The sequence below is a fragment of the Trichomycterus rosablanca genome, chromosome 20 (genome assembly GCF_030014385.1).
Source record: "Trichomycterus rosablanca isolate fTriRos1 chromosome 20, fTriRos1.hap1, whole genome shotgun sequence".
Classification (NCBI taxonomy): Eukaryota; Metazoa; Chordata; class Actinopteri; order Siluriformes; family Trichomycteridae; genus Trichomycterus; species Trichomycterus rosablanca.
This window is the reverse complement of record NC_086007.1, coordinates 13892545-13918304: the sequence shown is the minus strand read 5'-3', so window position 1 is coordinate 13918304 and position 25760 is coordinate 13892545. Positions and strand designations below refer to the sequence as shown.

The following is a 25760-nucleotide window of genomic DNA, read 5'->3' as shown; positions in this document are numbered from 1 at the left end:
TTAACTCTCAGTCCAGTGGGGCCCTACACTGCTAAGGCCCATCTGATACTGGTAAACCGGCTCTCTTGATGATGTAGAGCTCTGTGCCGTATATGCTGAAAAATCCCTGTGAATTTTCAGTGGCGAATCAGCTTTTCTGTGATACAGAGTTGGGTGGGTTGCTCTGTCACACGACGCAGCACCAGAAGGGGAGGGAGTAGAGGATGATGAGGACGAAGCTGCAGGTGGCAGAGCCCGTTGTGTAGTGAAAGACAATAGGTCTGGAACTGCAGGTGCGGGCTGTGGTCGTTGCATGGATGCCGAGTGGTGTGGCGCGATTGACGCAGTGGTGGCCGTGTTAGTGAAGTGTGCACTGAAGGGCTGGTAGGGCACAGCCTCGACAGTCTGCATGCCATAGCGAGGGTACGGTGGCACCGAAGCCCACATGTTACAGTTCAGGGAGGGTGGGGGCAGGTCCTCGGTACCAGGTGTCCCCCCTGCTCCTGCCTCTGTATCCATACCTCCATACATGCAGGCTTCTCTAGAGGTTAGTGCCTCACTACAGTATGGGTGAGACAGCAAAGAGGGGTCGTAGGAGGAAGGGGAGCAAAAGTAGTGCTCCTCGGGTACAGCTGAGGGTGCCGGATCAAGAAACGGCCGCTTGCAACCCAGCTCTAAGTGTCGGTTGTTATCTGTAGAAACAACAAACATTTAGAAACACAGACTGCAAAAATAATGTAAATATGATAGTATCTACTTTCAAAGCACTAGAGCAAAATACACCTAATACTTTGTCCAACAGGCTAATTAGTGTGTAATTAGTGAAGTATTGAGAATACTTCAGAATAAAACCAGCTGTTCCTTAAAAAATCCTCTAATAGTAGTGAAGTAAGTCATAAAAGTGGCTGCTTCAAATGGGTATGAGGAGTTCGTTTGATTAGGCACTATACACCGAACAGCCATAACATTAAAACCACCTCCTTGTTTCTACACTCACTGTCCATTTTATCAGCTCCACTTACCATATAGAAGCACTTTGTAGCTCTACAATTACTGACTGTAGTCCATCTGTTTCTCTGCATACTTTTTTTAGCCTGCTTTCACCCTGTTCTTCAATGGTCAGGACCCCCACAGGACCACCACAGAGCAGGTATTATTTAGATGGTGGATGATTCTCAGCACTGCAGTGACACTGACATGGTGGAGGTGTGTTAGTGTGTGTTGTGCTGGTATGAGTCTGCTGCTGGAGTTTTTAAATACCGTGTCCACTCACTGTCCACTCTATTAGACACTCCTACCTAGTTGGTTCACCTTGTAGATGTAAAGTCAGAGATGATCGCTCATCTATTGCTGCCGTTTGAGTTGGTCATCTTCTAGACCTTCATCAGTGGTCACAGGACGCTGCTCACAGGGCGCTGTTGGCTGAATGTTTTTGGTTGGTGGACTATTTTCAGTCCAGCAGTGACAGTGAGGGGTTTAAAAACTCCAGCAGCACTGCTGTGTCTTATCCACTCATACCAGCACAACACACACTAACACACCACCACCACCCAAATGATACCTACTCTGTAGTGGTCCTGGGAGAGTCCCAACCAGTGAAGAACAGCATGAAAGGGGGCTAACATAGCATGCAGAGAAACAGATGGACTACAGTCAGTAATTGTAGAACTACAAAGTGCTTCTATAAGGTAAGTGGAGCTGATAAAATGGACAGTGAGTGTAGAAACAACATCTTTTTCTATGCAGGTAATGTAGGGTCATGCTCCATTTCTTTATCAGTTGTCATTTTCTGACCATTAGATGTTGTTAGTAGAAAATTCTTGGCACAATAATATATTTAAATATATCTGCAAAGCTTTAAATGTATTTACCATGGAGCATTGCTACTGAGAATTGGCTGGAAAATTGGGGAAATGGGTTCGAAAATAACATCTGTATGGGTATACCTAAAAGTTTTGACTTAGTGTTGATAAAGGCTATATGTACCTGATTCATTATTATGTAAGTTTTTATCTTCAGTGGACTGATACTTGAATATATTACCTCTTTGCTTGAAACAATGATAAAGCAGGCTGGACTCTCTGCTTGAAGAAAAGGGGTTGGATAGTTGCTCCTGTGAATCAGAACCAGATAGAGGGACCCCACTTTCATACTGATAGTGAGAGTGAACCTGTGGGTGGCCACTTAACACCCCTGCACTCAACTTTCCTGCCAGGTGAGTGTGTGATGTGATGAGCCGTTGCCTCATCATGTTCTTGGAGATCACCGGGTAGTCTTTTCTGGAAAAAAATTTGCTCATGATCACAAGTCATTTTTGCATAATTTGACCTAATGGTCTGTCACTTATATATATCATATATTTGTATTGCATTTACCCTTGGAGTCTGGACACACGGAGGTCTCCCTCGTCGCTACCACGGAAACCTTTGGCAAAGGGATTGTTCTCAATTTTTAACTGTGTTATCTGCAAAAAAAACTAATGTTAGACATGTAAGGTGTAAGGTTGGGGGGGGGGGGGGGGCTGTTTTACATCATATCAGGTAAACTAAACCACATACTAGAGTCCTTAGCCATAATACATGCAGTTATGCTAAGTTTGAGAGTAACCTAGTATTACCTTATGGTTCTGATAGGATGTCACAGAGATAAATGCTGTCTCCTGGAAAACATGGGTGCAGTAGGCGTTGTTCTTGGAACCAAAGGCATTGTTTTCATCCGCTTTCACAATGTGTAGTCTGGGTTGGTATTTGTGCATAGAGTTCAAGATGATCTGCGGAGGGGGGAGGGGCATTGCTATGTCAGAGTCAGATTCAAAAAACATGAACAGAATTCTGGTTGATCATTGAATTGAGTTGGGCCAAATGTATTCATTCTTTCACAGACATCAATCTATACAGGTGAGGGCTAACATGTGGTTCCTCTTAGACAAGTGAAGCCGGTCACCATGCACACAAAACCACATCATCAATGAAGTCAAACTCACATTAACGTAAGCAGGGGGGAGCAGAAGTAAGTGAATATGAGTGACATCACCCATTAACGTCATTTGATATCATACAACTGATATATTATCTGATATACTGACAAAGTTGTCAAGCAGAGAACGATTATTGTGGGCTGCAACTGTAATAATACATACAAAGCAACATTTCTGAGAAGGGAAACCCAATACTTTCTGTGCCTTTACCTACAGCTATTAAACCTGTATTAAACTGTCAACTTCATTCATGATATTGCCTTATTATTAGTAGTGGATGGCTAACAGAACTGTGATTACTATGACTAGCTGTGTATCACCACTGTTAATGTAAATTATGTTTACTACATGTCTTGACAAAGGTTAATGTATTTTTACTAGCATCTTCAGGCATAGGGCCAATTTGATTGAGCCCCACAGTTCATTATTGAAATCTTATTGAACATGCACACAAGTGTTTTCAACTACACACTTGGTTATATCGAATGCTGAGGGGTCGGCCCCATATGATGATCACTTTTGAGTCTGTCCCTAACTCACAGCACAAACAGGTACAGAAAGATTTTTGGAATGTATCGGTCATATGTAATTAGGACGCAACAATATTAGTGGTTATATATATACACCGATCAGCCATAACATTAAAACCACCTCCTTGTTTCTACACTCACTGTCCATTTTATCAGCTCCACTTACCATATAGAAGCACTTTGCAGTTCTACAATTACTGACTGTAGTTCATCTGTTTTTCTGCATACTTCAATGGTTCTTCAATGGTCAGGACCCCCACAGGACCACTACAGAGCAGGTATTACTTAGGTGGTGGATCATTCTCCAGCACTGCAGTGACACTGACATGGTGGTGGTGTGTTAGTGTGTGTTGTGCTGGTATGAGTGGATCAGACACAGCAACACTGCTGGAGTTTTTAAATGCCGTGTCCACTCACTGTCCACTTTATTAGACACTCCTACCTAGTTGGTCCCCCTCGTAGATGTAAAGTCAGAGATGATCGCTCTATATATCGATCTATTGCTGCTGTTTGAGTTGGTCGTCTTCTAGACCTTCATCAGTGGTCACAGGACGCTGCCCACGGGGCGCTGTTGGCTGGATATTTTTGGTTGGTGGACTATTTTCAGTCCAGCAGTGACAGTGAGGTGTTTAAAAACTCCATAGGCATTGCTGTGTCTTATCCACTCATACCAGCACAACACACACTAACACACCACCACCATGTCAGAGTCACTGCAGTGCTGAGAATCATCCACCACCCAAGTAATGGTCCTGTGGGGGTCCTGACCATTAAAAAAACAGCATGAAAGGGGGCTAACAAAGCATGCAGAGAAACAGATGGACTACAGTCAGTAATTGTAGAACTACAAAGTGCTTCTATATGGTAAGTGGAGCTGTATATATATATATATAAAACATTTAATGATAATGTTGTGGGCGATACATCTGTTAGGGCCTGGCCCCCTAATGTGAAGATGTGTCTGCTTAGATTGTGTAGTGACATTTTTTTATCAATAGGAAGGAGTATCATTCCTTCTACCTAGAAACAGGGCGGCAGTGCCCTCTTTGTCTTTTGTCCTTGGATTGTTCACATGGCAAATTCCTTTCTGTTTCCCCACTCAAGAGTTCATATTGACAATGACTTTTCCATAGTTTTTTTTCATAAACCTAGTAGTCACTGGTTTGTCCTGAATTTGCTGCAAAAATTCACATATATTAATTTAAGGCTCTGCTACAACTTTAGGGCACATGGTTGCAAACTTGCTGTGTGAAAGGATCAATACATTAATTCAATTCAATTATACGTGTTCTTAAATGAGAGATGGCGAGCCACTCTGGCACCAGTCTGCTCAGAGGGGCTGTATGTTGGGTGCTCACTGGAGCATTAGTATAGGGTCATCCACAGTACAGCTCTGTCAGGGCCAATCATCATCAAGGTCTTTCCTCTTTCTATGCAGACTACATGAGCCTTACAGTCAACTAGGTCTGCCCTTGCTTTCAAATGTGTTACATACACTGGTACATAGAAAATGAACTCAGATTGAGGTGAGCATCCAAATACCCCCTTACTGACCCTTGCAAGGGCAGACAGTAGCCTAAATCGAGTGAATTGGTCAAGCATGTTAGTGGCAGCATGCAAAACCTGGCTTGATGGCTGACTGGCTCTTGAAGTAATGTTATGTGACATCAGCTCTGGTTATGGGTATTAATAAACACTCTTTGATAAATGTAGAATCTAAACCGTGTCTGTCACTGCAAACTGTCATAGAATGCTTATAACCTCCAAATTACCTGTAAATACCTGTAAATATTTCTTGTATTACAATTTGATCCCATCGTGTGTCCCCTGTGGTCTCATTTGAATGTCTTTTCTATACTATTATAGGCAACTACAGCAATAGTGCTCGATCCGAGAAGCTTTCGGCTAACTATGGATTCCCTGCTGGTGTGGGCGTCAGTCAAGCTTAGTAGCCTCTCACTGGCCTCATTACTCACCCTTATCACTTCCCAGGCATTCAACTAATCCTGACAGAGCGAGCCTGCGCAGATCAGACGGGTTATGAACCTAATGAGCTTGCCTCTGATGCAAAGACTTCAGACAAGCTATCCAAAGGTCCCTCTGGGCAGCTCTGCCATGGTCACCCTCCTCACCTCTGCTCTGCTTTCCCTCTTGTTTTATCCTAGTCTCTCTGGGAACAACCCATTATTTGAGGTTTACAGGAAGTGCTTTAGTGTGATTTCTGGAACTAGAAGTTCAAGCTGTATTATTGTGAAATACATCTGATATTCCATTTATTTTAAATTGGTAGGTTCATTGTTGTGCTGAGTAGATGCAATTAATTATTGGTAATTGTGAATTAATTTTAAAATGTGAGCTTAGTTTGCAGTGTTTTGGCACGACCCTGGGTTGGAAGGTTGACAATTCGTTTTTCCTATCGATCAAAGTGACAATAGTCTTTCTCTAAAATCTGTGAGCTCATAACCAGTAAGCTCGTAACCTGCTATTCAAACAGACATTGGCTGACTTTATGCATCTGAGAGAAAGCACATGCTAGCTCCTTTTCAGACTCATTGGTCATGTAAATGGAGAAACCCAGCTATTCAGTGAAATTTACTATTCATATATTCATACTATACTGGGAGTATAAATAGATTACAAAATGAAACAAAGCTGAAATTACAGTTATTCATACTTAATTGTATGTTAAAAATGTTTATTATGTATCTAATTGTTTAATTTATTGTGCAGCACACCACCACTGTAGTAACATGTGACATACACCCACCTGGCATAACATTATGAAGTGAAAAACACTGATTATCAAGTGAACATTTTATCCTCAAATTTAAATGTGTTAGAAGCAGGAAAAATGGGCATGCGTAAGGGTCAGAGCATCTTCCAACTGCAGTTCTTGTGGGGTGTTCCTGCAGTGGTCAGTATCTTTCAAAAGTGGTCCAAAGACGGAACTGTGGTAAACAGGCGACAGGGTCATGGGTGGCCAAGGGTTTTTGATGCACTTGGGGAGCCAAGGCTGGCCCGTGTGGTCCGATCCAACACAAGCTACTGTAGCTCAGATTGCTACAGAACTTAATGCTGGTTCTGATAGAAAGGTGTCAGAATACACAGTGCATCACAGTTTGTTGCATATGGGGCTGCATAGCCGCAGACCAGTCAGTTAGGAAAGTGGTCATAATGTTATGCCTGATCGATTTTAATTACATACATTTGACATAAATAACCAAGTTTTAATAATTGCAGGGAAATTTTCTATTAGTTTTGTAAAATTAAACCACATTTACTGCACTTAAATTTTTAATCAAATAAACAAATCATTATTTATACCATTTCCACAATAAAGCGATTTTTTTTTTTTTACCTGAGGCAGTATCATTCTTTAATGCATAAAAGACCTTAATAATAAAACACTGTAGTCAAACACTATCACTAAAAAGGAATTAGGAGACCATGCCACACATTGCACACATTTTTGACCCAGCATACTTTTAAAAAGTTCTTTAAAAGACCAAATAAATAGTGGGCAAACATAACATAATGTAATTTGTAAATACATTTATTTAGCGTAGTAACTATTTATTGGTACCACTATGGATCCCATGCCGATCCAGAACACAGTGAGCACAGGGTAGAAATACGTTCTTGGTGGGAAACTAATTTATTACAGTGTATTTTATTGGATGTTAATGTTTATTTTTAAGAAGCTATTAAAGTGACTTACATGTCCAAATGGGTCTAGGTGGTTGTTGGTGAGTTTCAGCTTCTGAAAAGAAACGAGCTGTCTCATCCAGTGCGCCCCTGTTGCGGGAGAGTCAGGGTGAACATAAAGTCGCCCAGGCATGGCTGGCTCCGCTTTTCCAGCCACCATCCTGTAAAATGAGAACATTCCAGCATTTTAGACAAAATTATACACATTTAACAACTTAAAGGGGAAAAAAACCCTGACCAACATTTTCCTTTAAGGGATGTCTAGTTGTCTAAAAGAATGGCCATTTGTCTTGCAACTTTAATTAGCTAAAAGGAATTATCATATACCAAACATACAGACAGGACAAACTCATATTAAGGTCCATAACATTCATTGAATACTTTTTTTTAACACTGGCGACGCTTGCTTTGACTGTAACATTACTAATTATGTTCCTCTGAGGTGTCACTGAGAAACTCCAGAACCAACACTGGCAAAGCCTAAAATCCCAGCCCATCCTGCAGATTGCCTAACAACACAGTCGTAAAAAGTTGGTTCTGCAAAAAGAAAGATGCCGTTTACTGTGATTTTCATGGATCTGCATGGTTTTGTTTTCAAGTGTCCTGGATTGCAACTATTTTAACCATTCATGAGGTCAATTGTTAGTAGACTTCATGTGTTAATGCGGTGGCACTGCCAGGGCCATATGGAGGACATCATATATCATCCTGCTGTTTTTAGCTCGTTGGTTTTGGCGGGCTGCTTGCCAGTAACTTGGGGTAATTAACTGTGTGCTAAGAACAGTCCACAGCTACAGCTAACAATAACCAGGGAGGAACCAGTTGTATGGTAACTATGTCCATCTAATGAACATTTTGTTCTTGATATAATGGTTTGAGTTTGTACAGATTAGCTGTAGTTTTCTAGCTGTTTTTATTATAATTAACCAATAAGGCTTATAGATGTGACACAAACCAGATGTAAAAATCATGGTGCCAGCTGCAACCTTCACTGGGGTAAAAACTTTTTAGACCATTAGGGAACAAGCTTTTATTCTGCATTTTTCTTAAATTGAGTGTAATGTTTTTCATTACAAACATTATAGAATTGGCATAACTGGAGTGAAAAGTTCAGTCACAAATCTATACATTTTTTAACTTGTTTCTATCTAGCACTACTATATAGCAAGTAAGCACATTTGTACTATTGACCATGCCAATTCCTTTGGACAAAAGGTCAGATTTTCTTGAGTCCTATCCTTTGTTAGACAACTTTGAGCATGTGAAGTTGATCTACTCATCAGAACCATTTTTGAGGTTATACATTTGCAGTTATTTTCACTTATTGTAAATGTGGACATACCAAATACGTGGGAGGTAGTAGCTCAGTAGTTAAGGTAATAGACTAGTAATTATAAGGATACTGGTTCAAGCACCACCATCGCCAAGCTGTCACTGTTGGGCCCCTGAGCAAGGCCCTCAACCCTCAATTGTTTAAATTGTATTCATTAATAATTGTAAGCTTTGGATTAAAGCCTCTGCTAAATGCTGTAAAAGTAAAAAACTCTAAAATCCATGACAATTGTTTGAAGATTTAACTGTTTACTCAAATTGTTATGCTGATTATATGATAGAAGCATTTTCACCGATGATTCAAGCTTTGGTTTTCTATAGTACCTCTATATATACCTCTATTTTCTATAGTATTGTAACCAATAACTTTCTGCGTATGGCAGACTTGGGATCTTTCCATTCTGATACTAATTCATGACACCCGTATGGCTTGCTAACATAATTATTACTGAATCTGCTTTAATTTATTTATTTCCTGTCTTATGGTTGTTTTTTCCTTTTCAAAATCATAGTCCATTTTAGTCAGAGTGGTCAGATTATACATAATCATGGTCTCAAATTTGTGAAACAGTTCCTACAACCCCAAATCAGAAAAAGTTGGGACAGTATGGAAAATGCAAATAAAATTAAAATGCAGTGTTCATTATATTTACTTTGACTTTTATTTAATTGCAGACAGTTTGAACCCAACATTTCATGTTTTGTCTGCTCAACTCTATTTCATTTGTTCATAAACCTCCATTCCTGCATTTCAGGCCTGCAACACATCCAAAAAAAAGTTGGGACGGGGGCAATTTAGGGCTAGTAATGAGGTGAAAAAAACTAAATAATGATGTGATTCCAAACAGGTGATGTCAACAGGTGATTGTAATCATGGTTTAATTCAAAAGCAGCATCCAGGAAAGGCTGAGTCTTTGATGAGTAAAGATGATCAGAGGATCTCCAGTTTGTCAGCAAATGTGTGAGAAAATTATTGAAATATTTAAAAATCAAAGAAAGAAAACCAAATGAACCTCAAAGAAAGATTGGAAGGGATTTGCATATTTCTCCCTCTACAGTGCATAATATCATTAAATGATTCAAGGAATCAGGAGGAATTTCAGGGTGTGAAGGCCAAGGGTGCAAGCTTATGCTGAACGCCCGTGCTCTTCGATCCCTCAGATGGCACTGCATCAAGAACCACCACTCAACAATAGCTGATATAACCACATGGGTGAGGGATTACTTTGGCAAACCTTTGTCAAGCACTACAATACAGAGTTACATGCACAAATGCCACTGAAAATTTTACTGTGCAAAAAAGAAGCCTTATGTTAACCATGACTGCCTGCATATACAGTGTATCACAAAAGTGAGTACACCCCTCACATTTCTGCAGATATTTAAGTATATCTTTTCATGGGACAACACTGACAAAATGACACTTTGACACAATGAAAAGTAGTCTGTGTGCAGCTTATATAACAGTGTACATTTATTCTTCCCTCAAAATAACTCAATATACAGCCATTAATGTCTAAACCACCGGCAACAAAAGTGAGTACACCCCTAAGAGACTACACCCCTAAATGTCCAAATTGAGCACTGCTTGTCATTTTCCCTCCAAAATGTCATGTGATTTGTTAGTGTTACTAGGTCTCAGGTGTTCATAGGGAGCAGGTGTGTTCAATTTAGTAGTACAGCTCTCACACTCTCTCATACTGGTCACTGAAAGTTCCAACATGGCACCTCATGGCAAAGAACTCTCTGAGGATCTTAAAAGACGAATTGTTGCGCTACATGAAGATGGCCAAGTCTACAAGAAGATTGCCAACACCCTGAAACTGAGCTGCAGCACAGTGGCCAAGATCATCCAGCGTTTTAAAAGAGCAGGGTCCACTCAGAACAGACCTCGCGTTGGTCGTCCAAAGAAGCTGAGTGCACGTGCTCAGCGTCACATCCAACTGCTGTCTTTGAAAGATAGGCGCAGGAGTGCTGTCAGCATTGCTGCAGAGATTGAAAAGGCGGGGGGTCAGCCTGTCAGTGCTCAGACCATACGCCGCACACTACATCAAATTGGTCTGCATGGCTGTCACCCCAGAAGGAAGCCTCTTCTGAAGTCTCTACACAAGAAAGCCCGCAAACAGTTTGCTGAAGACATGTCAACAAAGGACATGGATTACTGGAACCATGTCCTATGGTCTGATGAGACCAAGATTAATTTGTTTGGTTCAGATGGTCTCAAGCATGTGTGGCGGCAATCAGGTGAGGAGTACAAAGATAAGTGTGTCATGCCTACAGTCAAGCATGGTGGTGGGAATGCCATGGTCTGGGGCTTCATGAGTGCAGCAGGTGTTGGGGAGTTACATTTCATTGAGGGACACATGAACTCCAATATGTTCTGTGAAATACTGAAGCAGAGCATGATCCCCTCCCTCCGGAAACTGGGTCGCAGGGCAGTGTTCCAGCATGATAATGACCCCAAACACACCTCTAAGACGACCACTGCTTTATTGAAGAGGCTGAGGGTAAAGGTGATGGACTGGCCAAGCATGTCTCCAGACCTAAACCCAATAGAACATCTTTGGGGCATCCTCAAGCGGAAGGTGGAGGAGTGCAAAGTCTCGAATATCCGCCAGCTCCGTGATGTCGTCATGGAGGAGTGGAAAAGCATTCCAGTGGCAACCTGTGAAGCTCTGGTAAACTCCATGCCCAGGAGAGTTAAGGCAGTTCTGGGAAATAATGGTGGCCACACAAAATATTGACACTTCAGGAACTTTCACTAAGGGGTGTACTCACTTTTGTTGCCGGTGGTTTAGACATTAATGGCTGTATATTGAGTTATTTTGAGGGAAGAATAAATTTACACTGTTATTTAAGCTGCACACAGACTACTTTTCATTGTGTCAAAGTGTCATTTTGTCAGTGTTGTCCCATGAAAAGATATACTTAAATATCTGCAGAAATGTGAGGGGTGTACTCACTTCTGTGATACACTGTATATATATATATATATATATATATATATATATATATATATATATATATACTGTATATAGTATTGTATTTTTCTTTGTTAAAATGAATTATTTTAATTTTAATAATGTAATTTTATTACACATAATTCTAACCGTATTTTATAAGTTTATTGTACTTGTGTATGTGCACAGGCACCCATGGTTGTGTTTTTATGATAAGTCCTATGATACATGTCTTGATTAAATAACGCTTCTTTAATTAATTCATTTATTTCTTTTTGCCTGTAAGAGTTGAAAAAAGATGATGCAAAAACAGTCCTAGACTTACCACTTGTTATCACAGAACTTGTAGCGGTGGTCATCTGCTGGAACAATGTCAATTAGAAGAATGTACTTGGTTTTTAGATTCATCCCTGTGACTTTTACTTTGTAGCTGGGAAACATTCGCCTAGACACAGAAAACAGACACCAGTCAGTCATAGACACACAAAATAATTTCTAATTAGAAAAAAATGTACAGTATTTTTACCATTCACAGGTGTTTTCCCTTTTGTCATGGCATCTTATACCCATTGCAAAAACATGTCCCCAAAGTCTAAACTGATGTGTATGAAGAAGTGTGCAGACTTTTATGGCTATTGTTGTTTTTGGTGAACAACAATGGCCACAAAAGTGAACAAATTGATTTGCAGTTTACCTTGACACAGCAATGCTGATGAAGTTTTTAAACACCTTACTGTCACTGCTGGAATGTGAATAGTCCACGAGCGTGAATAGTCCACGAGAGTCCATGAGTGATCGTCTCTGACTTTACATCTACAAGGTGGACCAACTAGGTAGGAGTGTTTAATAGAGAGGACAGTGAGTGGACACGGTATTTAAAAACTCCAGCAGCGCTGCTGTTTCTGATCCACTCATACCTGCACACAACACACACTAACACACCACCACCATGTCATTGTTACTGCAGTGCTGAGAATGATCCACCACCTAAATAATACCTGCTCTGTGGTGGTCCTGGGAAGGGGGGGGATGGTCCTGACCATTGAAGAACAGGGTGAAAGCAGGCTAAAATAAAGTATGTAGAGAAACAGATGGACTACAGTCAGTAATTGTAGAACAACAAAGTGCGTCTATATGGTGAGTGGAGCTGATAAAATGGACAGTGAGTGTAGAAACAAGGAGGTGGATTTAATGTTATGGCTGATCAGTTTATATTAGTGCAAAAAATCTGAGACTACTAGTAAAATGCTTCTAGTTTGCATTTTTCTTGAATACATTCTGTTTTATTTTAACTCATATCATCAGCAATGCGAGCAAATGTCTTAGTATTTGGTACTAAGCTTGTCTAAAATCTAAATTGTTGAAATGATGGCCAAGGTGACCCGTTCAATGGGTAAATTAAAGCTTAAATAATTAACATCTTAAGTCATCTCTCAGTTTGCCCTCACAAATAACTTTGAACATGGAGAGAGACCAGCTTTACCATTAATCATAAAATTAAGTAAAGCCTTCACACTAACAATTTAATTTAGTCTTCATCAGATCCAGAATAAAGATTGGCATCGGTGCTGATGTGCAATGAATAAAGAATTATCTACAATTAAACAATCGGGTAGATACAATAAGTGCAATTCACAATTTAAAAATTACATTACTTACTTGTAATTTACTTGTAACTTATATGATTTTCCCCCCTTTGTAGATACTTGCTTAATGTTTAAATTTGGTCTGGGTGGCCCTAATTCTTTAGTTGCTAATTTATCCTGATTACTACGAGGGCTGAATGGCATTTCCCTTAATGACACGATGGAGTTGCTCCGCACTGAGGTAATGGTAGTCATGGTGACAAGATCGCTACACCAGGTTACGTGTGACGCAAGCACGTAAGTGCGAGCCCTCCCGGAACCCATTCAGATTGTATTGCAGCGCCTGCAGTTAGAAAAAAAAAAGAGCCTTAACATGAGAGTCTATGAGAGCAATCCGGGGCTGTACGGAACACAACTCGACGCTGATTGGACTACGATATTCAGAGACAAGACAGACTGTCCAGAACACTCACAGCTGTGATAGAAAAATTTCTTCCCTTGCGCCCTTTGGTGGTGCATCGCCCTAAGGAACGAGCCGCCCCTGGTGAATCAGTTGCTAGGTTAATTTGTTTCACTTTAGAACTTAATACACCTGTCTAAAGGTCTTCCAAAAGTGGCCATTATGATTGTGTTTCCCGAAGTAAGCCCATAATTAGTAAAATAGTTATCCAAACTGTCTTTAAGACACACAAAAAAAATTTAATCTCACATTTTATTCTCAATATTTAAATTTACAGGTGCAATCACTTGACATGCACAACACATGAACTCCAAGATATGGAATCACAATTGTCCCTGGAAGTAATTTTTTTCGGGTGTGGGGGGACGACTCAGGGGAAGCATTATGACTGAAAGGTAGGAGCAACAAACCTATGTTACATGAGAAAAGTCAGAATGACTGACAGAATATGCTAATATATCAGACATTCCCATAAAACTTACCTTCCATGAACTCGACATGAAAAAGCTCTCTTTTTGATCCCGTGTGCGTCAAAGTTAGATGCAAAAGGAACTAGCACCCATAAACCTTAAGTGCTTTTTAATGGTGCCTCAGAATGGACAGCAGTTTATATAGCAAGCTTGTCACTGGCCTTCAAAAGTTTTACCATGGAGCATCACTTTATCTGGGGGCTTTGACAACAGGTTCAACCAACAGTCATTCATTTATAACTGTCTTCATATTCTAAATAAGTGGCAGCAAAAGTGCAAGCACTCAACTCAGAAGTGCAGAAGTGAAGCTTCAAAGGCCCATGGCTGAAGAGTGGCATGTGAAGGGCAGCCAAGATAACATTAGCTCTAATACCCAGTGGGGGATCTGGGATTGTAGCAAGCTAAGATCTGTTACTGGACCAAAGCAAGGTAAGCTCTGTGTCTGGTCCAGGGCTGAAATCGGATACGACACTGGATGTTGTATTCCATGAGAGAAGCTGTAAGCTGTAGGAAGATCGGAAACAGAGCAAGCCATGAGGTTGTACAATGAAGCCTGCAGCTCTCATCATGTTTCTCTGTGCTTCATTTCTCTTTAATGTTTCCTGTACTGATTATATGAAGTACTTTCACACTTTCTAAAATAATTTCTTAGACACTAACATACAGAATCTACACTGATCAGCCATAGCATTAAAACCACCTCCTTGTTTCTACACACATTGGCCATTTTATCAGCTCCATTTACCATACAGGAGCACTTTGTAGTTGTACAATTACTGACTGTAGTCCATCTATTTATCTGCATAAATCTGGTCCAGGACCACTACAGAGTAGGTATTATTTGGGTGGTTGGTCATTCTTAGCACTGCAGTGACACTGACATGGTGGTGGTGTGTTAGTGTGTGTTGTGCTGGTATGAGTGGATAAGACACAGCAATGCTGATGGAGTTTTTAAACACCTCACTGTCACTGCTGGACTGAGAATAGTCCACCAACCAAAATTTCCAGCCAACAGTGCCCCGTGGGCAGCATCCTGTGACCACTGATGAAGGTCTAATAGATGACCAACTCAAACAGCAGCAATAGATGAGCGATCGTCTCTGACTTTACATCTACAAGGTGTACCAACTAGGTAGGAGTGTCTGATAGAGTGGACAGTGAGTGGACACGGTATTTAAAAACTCCATCAGCGCTGCTGTGTCTGATCCACTCATACCAGCACAACACACACTAACACACCACCACCATGTCAGTGTCACTGCAGTGCTGAGAATGATCCACCACCTAAATAATACCTGCTCTGTGGGGGTTCTGACTATTAAAGAACAGCATGAAAGGGGGCTAACAAAGCATGCAGAGAAACAGATGGACTACAGTCAGTAATTGTAGAACTACAAAGTGCTTCTATATGGTAAGTGGAGCTGATACAATGGACAGTGAGTGCAGAAACAAGGAGGTGGTTTTAATGTTATGGCTGATCGGTGTATTGCCTCTGTAGTAGTTTCTGTATGCGTCTGGGCTCTGTATGACTCTGTGTTCATGTTTTAAAAGTAAAAAAAATGTTACTCTACCAACTCTAGGACACTTTATTGTAATATGTGACAGATACATTTGTCCCTGGACAGCAAGAAGTAAGCTCACGTGTGAAGTTTTGAGTATAGGGATAGCCTAATAATTCTGGATGACAGTGTTGCCTTACATTTAATGCGTGAATGTGTATGTGTGGAATGTTAAGATATGAATGTGTCAGCGTCCAAAGAGTGCCAGCTGTTTCTCTTAATGTGCTCCGACTCTATCTCTTACACATCAGCTCTGCCAGAGATCCCTCTTGTCTGCAGTGCACAGATCAAAAGAATTGGGATGATGAAGGACTGGGGCCTGGAAGACGCCACTGATCATCAGCACCACCGAGCCTGCTCTCTGACGGCCTGTGTACAATATGAAGGCCTGCACCGGCCGGCTGCTCTCACTCTCAAAAGCCAGAAACGCGCCAGGCCTTGGAAACATTTGTGCAATAACAAGCCACTCACAATCACTCTCAGGAGTTCCTTCAGAGTTCAGCTGTGTAGAGTACACTACCAACTCTAATTGTACAAACTGCAGTCTCACTGGCTGATGCACAGATTCCTCTGCACAAAGAAATATCTCAGCACTCCAGGTGTAAAGTAAATTATTACGTTCATTCATTTGGTGTATACATTTAGCTAACCAAACTTGCAAATGAGACAGAATTCAGAGGTCTCCAAAGTTATTGCTGGTTATTAAATGAAGTTATATTACATTTAAATATATCAGATTATTATTATTTATTATTATTATTATTATTATTTTATACTATGCCAAGCAATTAAAGTGTTGCTGTAAATTGTCAAACTGGCTCACTTTTTAATTTAGTACTAAATTATATTAAATAAATCACTAAAATATGAACAGCCATGGTTTTGGAATGGGATGTCCGACAAGCCTAGGGTCATTTGACCACATAGTAAACAGATATAATGTATATATATATATATATATATATATATATATATATATATACACACACACTAACACATTATATCTGTTTATATATATATATATATATATATATATACAGTATATATATATATATATATACAGTGTATCACAAAAGTGAGTACACCCCTCACATTTCTGCAGATATTTAAGTATATCTTTTCATGGGACAACACTGACAAAATGACACTTTGACACAATGAAAAGTAGTCTGTGTGCAGCTTATATAACAGTGTAAATTTATTCTTCCCTCAAAATAACTCAATATACAGCCATTAATGTCTAAACCACCGGCAACAAAAGTGAGTACACCCCTAAGAGACTACACCCCTAAATGTCCAAATTGAGCACTGCTTGTCATTTTCCCTCCAAAATGTCATGTGATTTGTTAGTGTTACTAGGTCTCAGGTGTGCATAGGGAGCAGGTGTGTTCAATTTAGTAGTACAGCTCTCACACTCTCTCATACTGGTCACTGAAAGTTCCAACATGGCACCTCATGGCAAAGAACTCTCTGAGGATCTTAAAAGACGAATTGTTGCGCTACATGAAGATGGCCAAGGCTACAAGAACATTGCCAACACCCTGAAACTGAGCTGCAGCACAGTGGCCAAGATCATCCAGCGTTTTAAAAGAGCAGGGTCCACTCAGAACAGACCTCGCGTTGGTCGTCCAAAGAAGCTGAGTGCACGTGCTCAGCGTCACATCCAACTGCTGTCTTTGAAAGATAGGCGCAGGAGTGCTGTCGGCATTGCTGCAGAGATTGAAAAGGTGGGGGGTCAGCCTGTCAGTGCTCAGACCATACGCCGCACACTACATCAAATTGGTCTGCATGGCTGTCACCCCAGAAGGAAGCCTCTTCTGAAGTCTCTACACAAGAAAGCCCGCAAACAGTTTGCTGAAGACATGTCAACAAAGGACATGGATTACTGGAACCATGTCCTATGGTCTGATGAGACCAAGATTAATTTGTTTGGTTCAGATGGTCTCAAGCATGTGTGGCGGCAATCAGGTGAGGAGTACAAAGATAAGTGTGTCATGCCTACAGTCAAGCATGGTGGTGGGAATGCCATGGTCTGGGGCTGCATGAGTGCAGCAGGTGTTGGGGAGTTACATTTCATTGAGGGACACATGAACTCCAATATGTACTGTGAAATACTGAAGCAGAGCATGATCCCCTCCCTCCGGAAACTGGGTCGCAGGGCAGTGTTCCAGCATGATAATGACCCCAAACACACCTCTAAGACGACCACTGCTTTATTGAAGAGGCTGAGGGTAAAGGTGATGGACTGGCCAAGCATGTCTCCAGACCTAAACCCAAAAGAACATCTTTGGGGCATCCTCAAGCGGAAGGTGGAGGAGCGCAAAGTCTCGAATATCCGCCAGCTCCGTGATGTCGTCATGGAGGAGTGGAAAAGCATTCCAGTGGCAACCTGTGAAGCTCTGGTAAACTCCATGCCCAGGAGAGTTAAGGCAGTTCTGGGAAATAATGGTGGCCACACAAAATATTGACACTTCAGGAACTTTCACTAAGGGGTGTACTCACTTTTGTTGCCGGTGGTTTAGACATTAATGGCTGTATATTGAGTTATTTTGAGGGAAGAATAAATTTACACTGTTATATAAGCTGCACACAGACTACTTTTCATTGTGTCAAAGTGTCATTTTGTCAATGTTGTCCCATGAAAAGATATACTTAAATATCTGCAGAAATGTGAGGGGTGTACTCACTTTTGTGATACACAGTGTATCACAAAAGTGAGTACACCCCTCACATTTCTGCAGATATTTAAGTATATCTTTTCATGGGACAACACTGACAAAATGACACTTTGAGACAATGAAAAGTAGTCTGTGTGCAGCTTATATAACAGTGTAAATTTATTCTTCCCTCAAAATAACTCAATATACAGCCATTAATGTCTAAACCACCGGCAACAAAAGTGAGTACACCCCTAAGAGACTACACCCCTAAATGTCCAAATTGAGCACTGCTTGTCATTTTCCCTCCAAAATGTCATGTGATTTGTTAGTGTTACTAGGTCTCAGGTGTGCATAGGGAGCAGGTGTGTTCAATTTAGTAGTACAGCTCTCACACTCTCTCATACTGGTCACTGAAAGTTCCAACATGGCACCTCATGGCAAAGAACTCTCTGAGGATCTTAAAAGACGAATTGTTGCGCTACATGAAGATGGCCAAGGCTACAAGAAGATTGCCAACACCCTGAAACTGAGCTGCAGCACAGTGGCCAAGATCATCCAGCGTTTTAAAAGAGCAGGGTCCACTCAGAACAGACCTCGCGTTGGTCGTCCAAAGAAGCTGAGTGCACGTGCTCAGCGTCACATCCAACTGCTGTCTTTGAAAGATAGGTGCAGGAGTGCTGTCAGCATTGCTGCAGAGATTGAAAAGGTGGGGGGTCAGCCTGTCAGTGCTCAGACCATACGCCGCACACTACATCAAATTGGTCTGCATGGCTGTCACCCCAGAAGGAAGCCTCTTCTGAAGTCTCTACACAAGAAAGCCCGCAAACAGTTTGCTGAAGACATGTCAACAAAGGACATGGATTACTGGAACCATGTACTATGGTCTGATGAGACCAATATTAATTTGTTTGGTTCAGATGGTCTCAAGCATGTGTGGCGGCAATCAGGTGAGGAGTACAAAGATAAGTGTGTCATGCCTACAGTCAAGCATGGTGGTGGGAATGCCATGGTCTGGGGATGCATGAGTGCAGCAAGTGTTGGGGAGTTACATTTCATTGAGGGACACATGAACTCCAATATGTACTGTGAAATACTGAGCAGAGCATGATCCCCTCCCTCCAGAAACTGGGTCGCAGGGCAGTGTTCCAGCATGATAATGACTCCAAACACACCTCTAAGACGACCACTGCTTTATTGAAGAGGCTGAGGGTAAAGGTGATGGACTGGCCAAGCATGTCTCCAGACCTAAACCCAATAGAACATCTTTGGGGCATCCTCAAGCGGAAGGTGGAGGAGCGCAAAGTCTCGAATATCCGCCAGCTCCGTGATGTCGTCATGGAGGAGTGAAAAAGCATTCCAGTGGCAACCTGTGAAGCTCTGGTAAACTCCATGCCCAGGAGAGTTAAGGCAGTTCTGGGAAATAATGGTGGCCACACAAAATATTGACACTTCAGGAACTTTCACTAAGGGGTGTACTCACTTTTGTTGCCGGTGGTTTAGACATTAATGGCTGTATATTGAGTTATTTTGAGGGAAGAATAAATTTACACTGTTATATAAGCTGCACACAGACTACTTTTCATTGTGTCAAAGTGTCATTTTGTTAGTGTTGTCAAATGAAAAGATATACTTAAATATCTGCAGAAATGTGAGGGGTGTACTCACTTTTGTGATACACTGTATATATATATATATATATAAACAGATATAATGTGTTAGTGTGTGTGTATATATATATATATATATATATATATATACATTATATCTGTTTACTATGTGGTCAAATGACCCTAGGCTTGTCGGACATCCCATTCCAAAACCATGGCTGTTCATACAAACTGGCAGAAATAACAATGTGTGTTTGTGGGAATTTGTGCCCATTCAGTCAAAAAATGCTTATTGTGGTCAGGCACTGATGTTAAACAAGAAGGCCTGTCTTGAAAATGAAAAAGCAGTTTATTGGGGTTGAAGTCAGAGTTCCTCCACACCAGACTGGTCAAACCATGTTCTAATGGAGCTCGCTTTGTAAATAGAGAATTAGAAAAGGGCTTTTAAATAACTGTCCCCACAATGTAGGAGGTAAACAACCAATAATCACTATCAATGTTTATGATCAATTCCCAACATTTAAATTCATTTAAACACCATTATATAACACTATTACCAAACACCACAGTTGTAGAGATGCTTGTGTTTGTTGGTGAGTGTTTATTTAAGGTAGAAGGACAGTGTTTATGCTTGTATCTGAATCTGCAGAGCTTCTCAGCACCGGCGTTCGTTCGCACGTTTCATTTAGCGTCTTATTTTATCATGTGGAATTTGCCCTTCTGCCACTATAACAGCATCTGCTCATTTTTTCCACAGGATTTTGTTACTGTGTCTGTAAGAATTTGTGCTCATTTAGTCATTGGGCATCTGTAAGGCCTGGTTCACAACTGATGCTCCGATTTAGCAGCATAATTGATAACTGCCTTTAGTCTTAGTACTTAGTGCATCTGTGGGAATTTGTGCCCATTCAGTCAAGGTTCAAACTCTCCAGGCTACTGGAGTTTAAAAACCCCAGAACAGTGAAACCCTGTGAGGCATGGTGGTATTTTTTTTAATTTAATTTTATTTACTTCATATACCTGTTAGCAATAGGTGTCTATGACTTAGGGTCTGAGATCTAAAAATGTAGATCTAACTCAACATTTGTCATAATGTCACCTTTAAAATAGCTTTTTAATTGCAATTACATAAAGCAGTTGAAAAAAGAATTATAGTTTTTATTGCAATAGTTTGTATGAATGAACATTCAAATAAAATAGAATGAATTTTAGGCATTTTTAAACTTGTGATCCATGAAAAATGTGTTCTAAATAAATATCCTGCTGAGCTGCAATTGGATTTCAATTTACTTTATGTGCTACACTGAGGCTGAGAATATGTCACTGAAGCAAGAATAATCCAATAATCCCCTTTTAGTATTACTGACATGTTTAGGGCATTTAATATGTTTCTTAATTTTTAATTAGACAACTAGAACCATTTAAGAGTACAGAGAAAAGTACACAAAAAATAAAAAATTAATTATAAATCAATATCATTTGGCCATTATGTTGAATTTTAATAGACTAGTGGACATGATATATATACACCGATGATGAATAACATTATGACTACCTTCCTAAAATTGTGTTGGTCCCCCTTTTTTTTGCCAAAACAGCCCTGACCCTTCAAGGCGTGGAGTCTGACACCTTTCTATCAGAACCAGCATTAACTTCTTCAGCAATTTGAGCTACAGTAGCTCATCACGCTTTCCACGTGCATCGATGAGCATTGGCCGCCCATGACCCTGTTGCCGGTTTACCACTGTTCCTTCCTTGGACCACTATTGAGAGATACTGACCACTGCAGATTGGGAACACCCCACAAGAGCTGCAGTTTTGGAGATGCTCTGACCCAGTCGTCTAACAATCACAATTTGGCCCTTGCCAAACCCGTTTAAATCCTTAAGCTTGCTCATTTTTCCTGCTTCTAACACATCAACTTTGAGGATAAAATGTTCACTTGCTGCCTAATAACATGTGCCGTGATGAAGAGATATTATTATTAGTATTATTAGAATTAATTGATTTTTTTAGACCTCATAAAAATAGTAAATGTAAACAACCCAACACAAATTAGAGTTTTTGCTATATATTAGAATAGAGCAATTAATTTTAGAGTTGTAGTAAATAATTAATTACAATAAAATTACAATACAGTTTTGTGCTTAAATATTTTGTTTTTCTTTTTAGTGCAGTACTGAAAACATAAATAAGAACAAATATCCTTGCATCATAATGGTTAAAATGCAAATGACTACTAACATAGAACCTTGATTCAAAGACTATAAAAACTCAATGTGTAGTACTGTTTATTTGTATCTTAACTTGCTTCAGTTGTATTTTATAAAGAGAGAAATGTAATGGTCATTCATTACATGGTTCCTTTGCACCCCCCTTTCTTTCTTTGTGTATAAAACGCTGATCATTAATCATTCTGACTGCATTTCTACGGCTGCAATCCATACTGACCTCAAACAATTCAGGTTCTGTTTTGTTAAAATGCATGAGCACCCAGCATGAGCCTGTGTAGCTGAAGATTACACAGAGCAGATACAACTTGATGCCCATGGTAACATAAAACTATGATGAGAGCTACTGTGTGAAATCAACTTCCATTTACTGTAACAAGAGCTGTTGTAGAGGTACGTTGATGATTTTCGTCAAGATTTACGGTTTCATAAATGTTCGGGCAACGTCCACTAAGTTCTCAATATCAAAACTGGCAAACAGTTTGTCTTACTTGAGTTAGACTGACTGACATACTGGTATATTAAACACTCAGTGGTCCATTACATGCTAAACTAGGTAAATGAGACGTGTCCATCCGGCGTGGAAATCTGTGTACTGCCTGAGCCGAGAGTCTCCCTTGCAGCTGTGTGATGGCGCAGTGCTTAGCTCTTCAAAGAGATGAGGGATTCTATATGCATTTTATCAGCCGGACAAGGAAGAGCCCATTCTTCACAGTGTTACAGCATTAAAGAAAAAATGTGATGACCTTATACATTCCCACAAAAAAAGCCTTGAGAAATGGCAGGCTATGACCGGCAGACAGCACTGACTTATTCTCTGCTGAATGTCTGGGGTCCTGCTCTTAATCCAGGTGGTGCCTTAAATCTAACACAGAAAGCAACCATTTGTGTTTCCAATTAAATTTTCATGGACACAGAAATTCTACCATGTTTTACCTTTCTGCCCACGATCTAGCTTTATAAATTGTTCATGTTGTAATGATGTCTCCTGAAACTTTGAATTATTTAGGATCAGTGATTCTTGATTATTATTTAATTTGTTTGAATAGTGGAGCTATGTATGTAAGCTAAGTGAAAGATAACCCACTCACCTGCCTGCTTTGGTAATAATCATTTCTGTTCCTGCTTCATGGAACTTCTTCCACAGTTCTCTCTCATGAAGGACCACTTTAATGTTTTCTATATTCTGTAAATACAAAAGAAAGCAAGTTTATAGAAGAATAACAGGTCAAAGGACTTCTAGGTGAGTGCTCAGTCTATCCTGCATTTTAGAAGTCTGTTTATAATGGACTATTTATAATGTACATGTACACTGATCAGCCATAACATTAAAACCACCTCTGTCCATTTTATCAGCTCCACTTACCATATAGAAGCACTTTGTAGTTCTACAATTACTGACTGTAGTCCATCTGTTTCTCTACATACTTTGTTAGCCTGCTTTCACCCTATTCTTCAATGGTCAGGACCACCACAGAGCAGAAATTATTTAGGTTATCAGCACTGCAGTGACACTGACATGGTGGTGGCGTGTTAGTGTGTGTTGTGCTGGTATGAGTGGATCAGACACAGCAGCACTGCTGGAGTTTTTAAATACCGTGTCCACTCACTGTCCACTCTATTAGATCTATCTGGTCCTAGCTGGTCCACCTTGTAGATGTAAAGTCAGAGACGATCGCTCATAAATTGCTGCTGTTTGAGTTGGTCATCTTCTAGACATTCATCAGTGGTCACAGGACGCTGCCCATGAGGCGCTGTTGACTGGATGTTTTTGGTTGGTGGACTATTCCAGCAGTCCAGCAGTGACAGTGAGATGTTTAAAAATTCCATCAGCACTGCTGTGTCTGATCCACTCATACCAGCAAAACACACACTAACACACCACCACCATGTCAGTGTCACTGCAGTGCTAAGAATGACCCACCACCCAAATAATACCTACTCTGTAGTGGTCCTGGGACAGTCCTGACTATTGAAGAACAGCATGAAAAAGGGCTCATAAAGCATGCAGAGAAACAGATGGACTACGGTCAGTAATTGTAGAACTACAAAGTGCTTCTATATGGTAAGTGGAGCTGATAAAATGGACAGTGAGTGTAGAAAAAAGTAGGTGGTTTTAATGTTATGGTTGATTGGTGTATGTAATGTATTATGCACTACATCGTCCAGACTGAATTGATAAACCATGCACCTCCCAGATTATAAGTAGGGTTTTTTCCCTTGATATGTAAATTGTGTATATTTTGGGTCTGGCTTTTTTCACAAATGGTTTTAATGGTAAGGAATGTGATTTATTTTCTACTGGAATTTTTTATTTTTTTTGATTGGACCGTTCTCAGCACTTCGGTGATGTTAGCATGGTAATAACATGGAAATGTGTGGTGTTCTGTAATGAATCAAGTGCAGCAGTGTTGTTCGGCTTCTTAAATACTGTCTGAACTTACTGTTCTCTTTATTAGAAACACACACCCTGTAAACACTCGATGATTTTACAATGTGTAGTAATATTTCTCTTTTTTTTTTTTTTCAGTGGACACTTTCTAAATACAGGATTTTTATTTTTGATTGGAGCACTATTTTTGTCACCACTGACACAAAAGTCTTTAAAAAGCCCAACAATACTGCTGCACCTGCTACACTAGACAACACACTACCATGCTATTGCCATGTTAATGGAAAGGCCTATGGAGATCTCTTTCAGTTCATAAATAGGCTGCAAGGTGGTAAGAAAGTATACAAAGCAATATATTGTTTTATTAGTTTTATATAACCACAAAGTTAATCTGTATAATAGGTGTAGGTTTTAAAATAGTGTAGAGCGATCAAATATTGTTATACCTGATCAACTTCATTGTTGTGAGGGATGCTGTGAGCTGCTGGCAGGCCTAGATGTGAAGAGTCAATAGCGAGCTCAGCAGGCTCATGAGCCACAGTCACACCGTCATCAGCAGCCACAGCTGACGTCTTTTCCTGGAGCATCTCTGAAAAAGAATACACAATAAGAATGTTGCAGAAGCTCAAACCCTGCTTGTTTGTGTACTGTTTGGCATGTTCTCCACATGTGTATGTCATTAAGATTGGCTTGATGTAATTAAGTGAGTAAATAAGTGAATATTTGTGGCTCTGGGTTGGGGATGTAATATAAAGCTACAATGAGGGGGACTGTACTCATAAATATAAACAAAAATAATGAAATGACATGAATATAAAATAAATATAAACTTTTTACTGCCAGCTTGTTATATATATATATATATACTTTTTTCTTAATGCATTTTCTCCCCTTTTTAGCACGTCCAGTTGCCCGATTAGCACATCTTCCTCTCCACCAATGCCGATCCCTGCTCTGATTGAGATTAACAAAGCTAACCCCCCCTCCGACACGTGGGCAGCATGCCATATGCATCTTATTATCTACACTTTTGATGAGTGCAGTGCAGCTCAACATTGTGTACAGAGAGACACACTCTTTTCTCATTTCTGTGCAGGCGCCATCAATCAGCCAGCAGAAGTCATAATTGCACCAGTCATGAGAGAGAGACCCCATCTGGCTTAGTCCCGCCCATATCTGAACAACAGGCCAATTGTTGTTCATGTGGCCGCTCAGCCTTAGTCGGCAGGCAGAGCTGAGATTCGATACAATGTATTCGAGATCCCAGCTCTGGTTCCAGCATGTGTTTTTACCGCTGCGCCACCTGAGCAGC

General features: G+C 40.4%; 1 protein-coding gene across 1 annotated transcript; it reads right to left on the bottom strand.

Moving 5' to 3' along the window:
* tbx4 (T-box transcription factor 4) lies at window positions 1-25035 on the bottom strand. Its single transcript, XM_063016329.1, has 8 exons — window positions 24895-25035; window positions 23148-23242; window positions 11809-11928; window positions 7205-7352; window positions 2597-2749; window positions 2355-2443; window positions 2023-2258; window positions 1-671 (listed from the first exon to the last, which is right to left on the bottom strand). The coding sequence occupies exons 1-8, from the start codon at window positions 25033-25035 to the stop codon at window positions 1-3; spliced, it is 1653 nt and encodes a 550-aa protein (XP_062872399.1).
* Window positions 25036-25760: the final 725 nt, after the last annotated feature.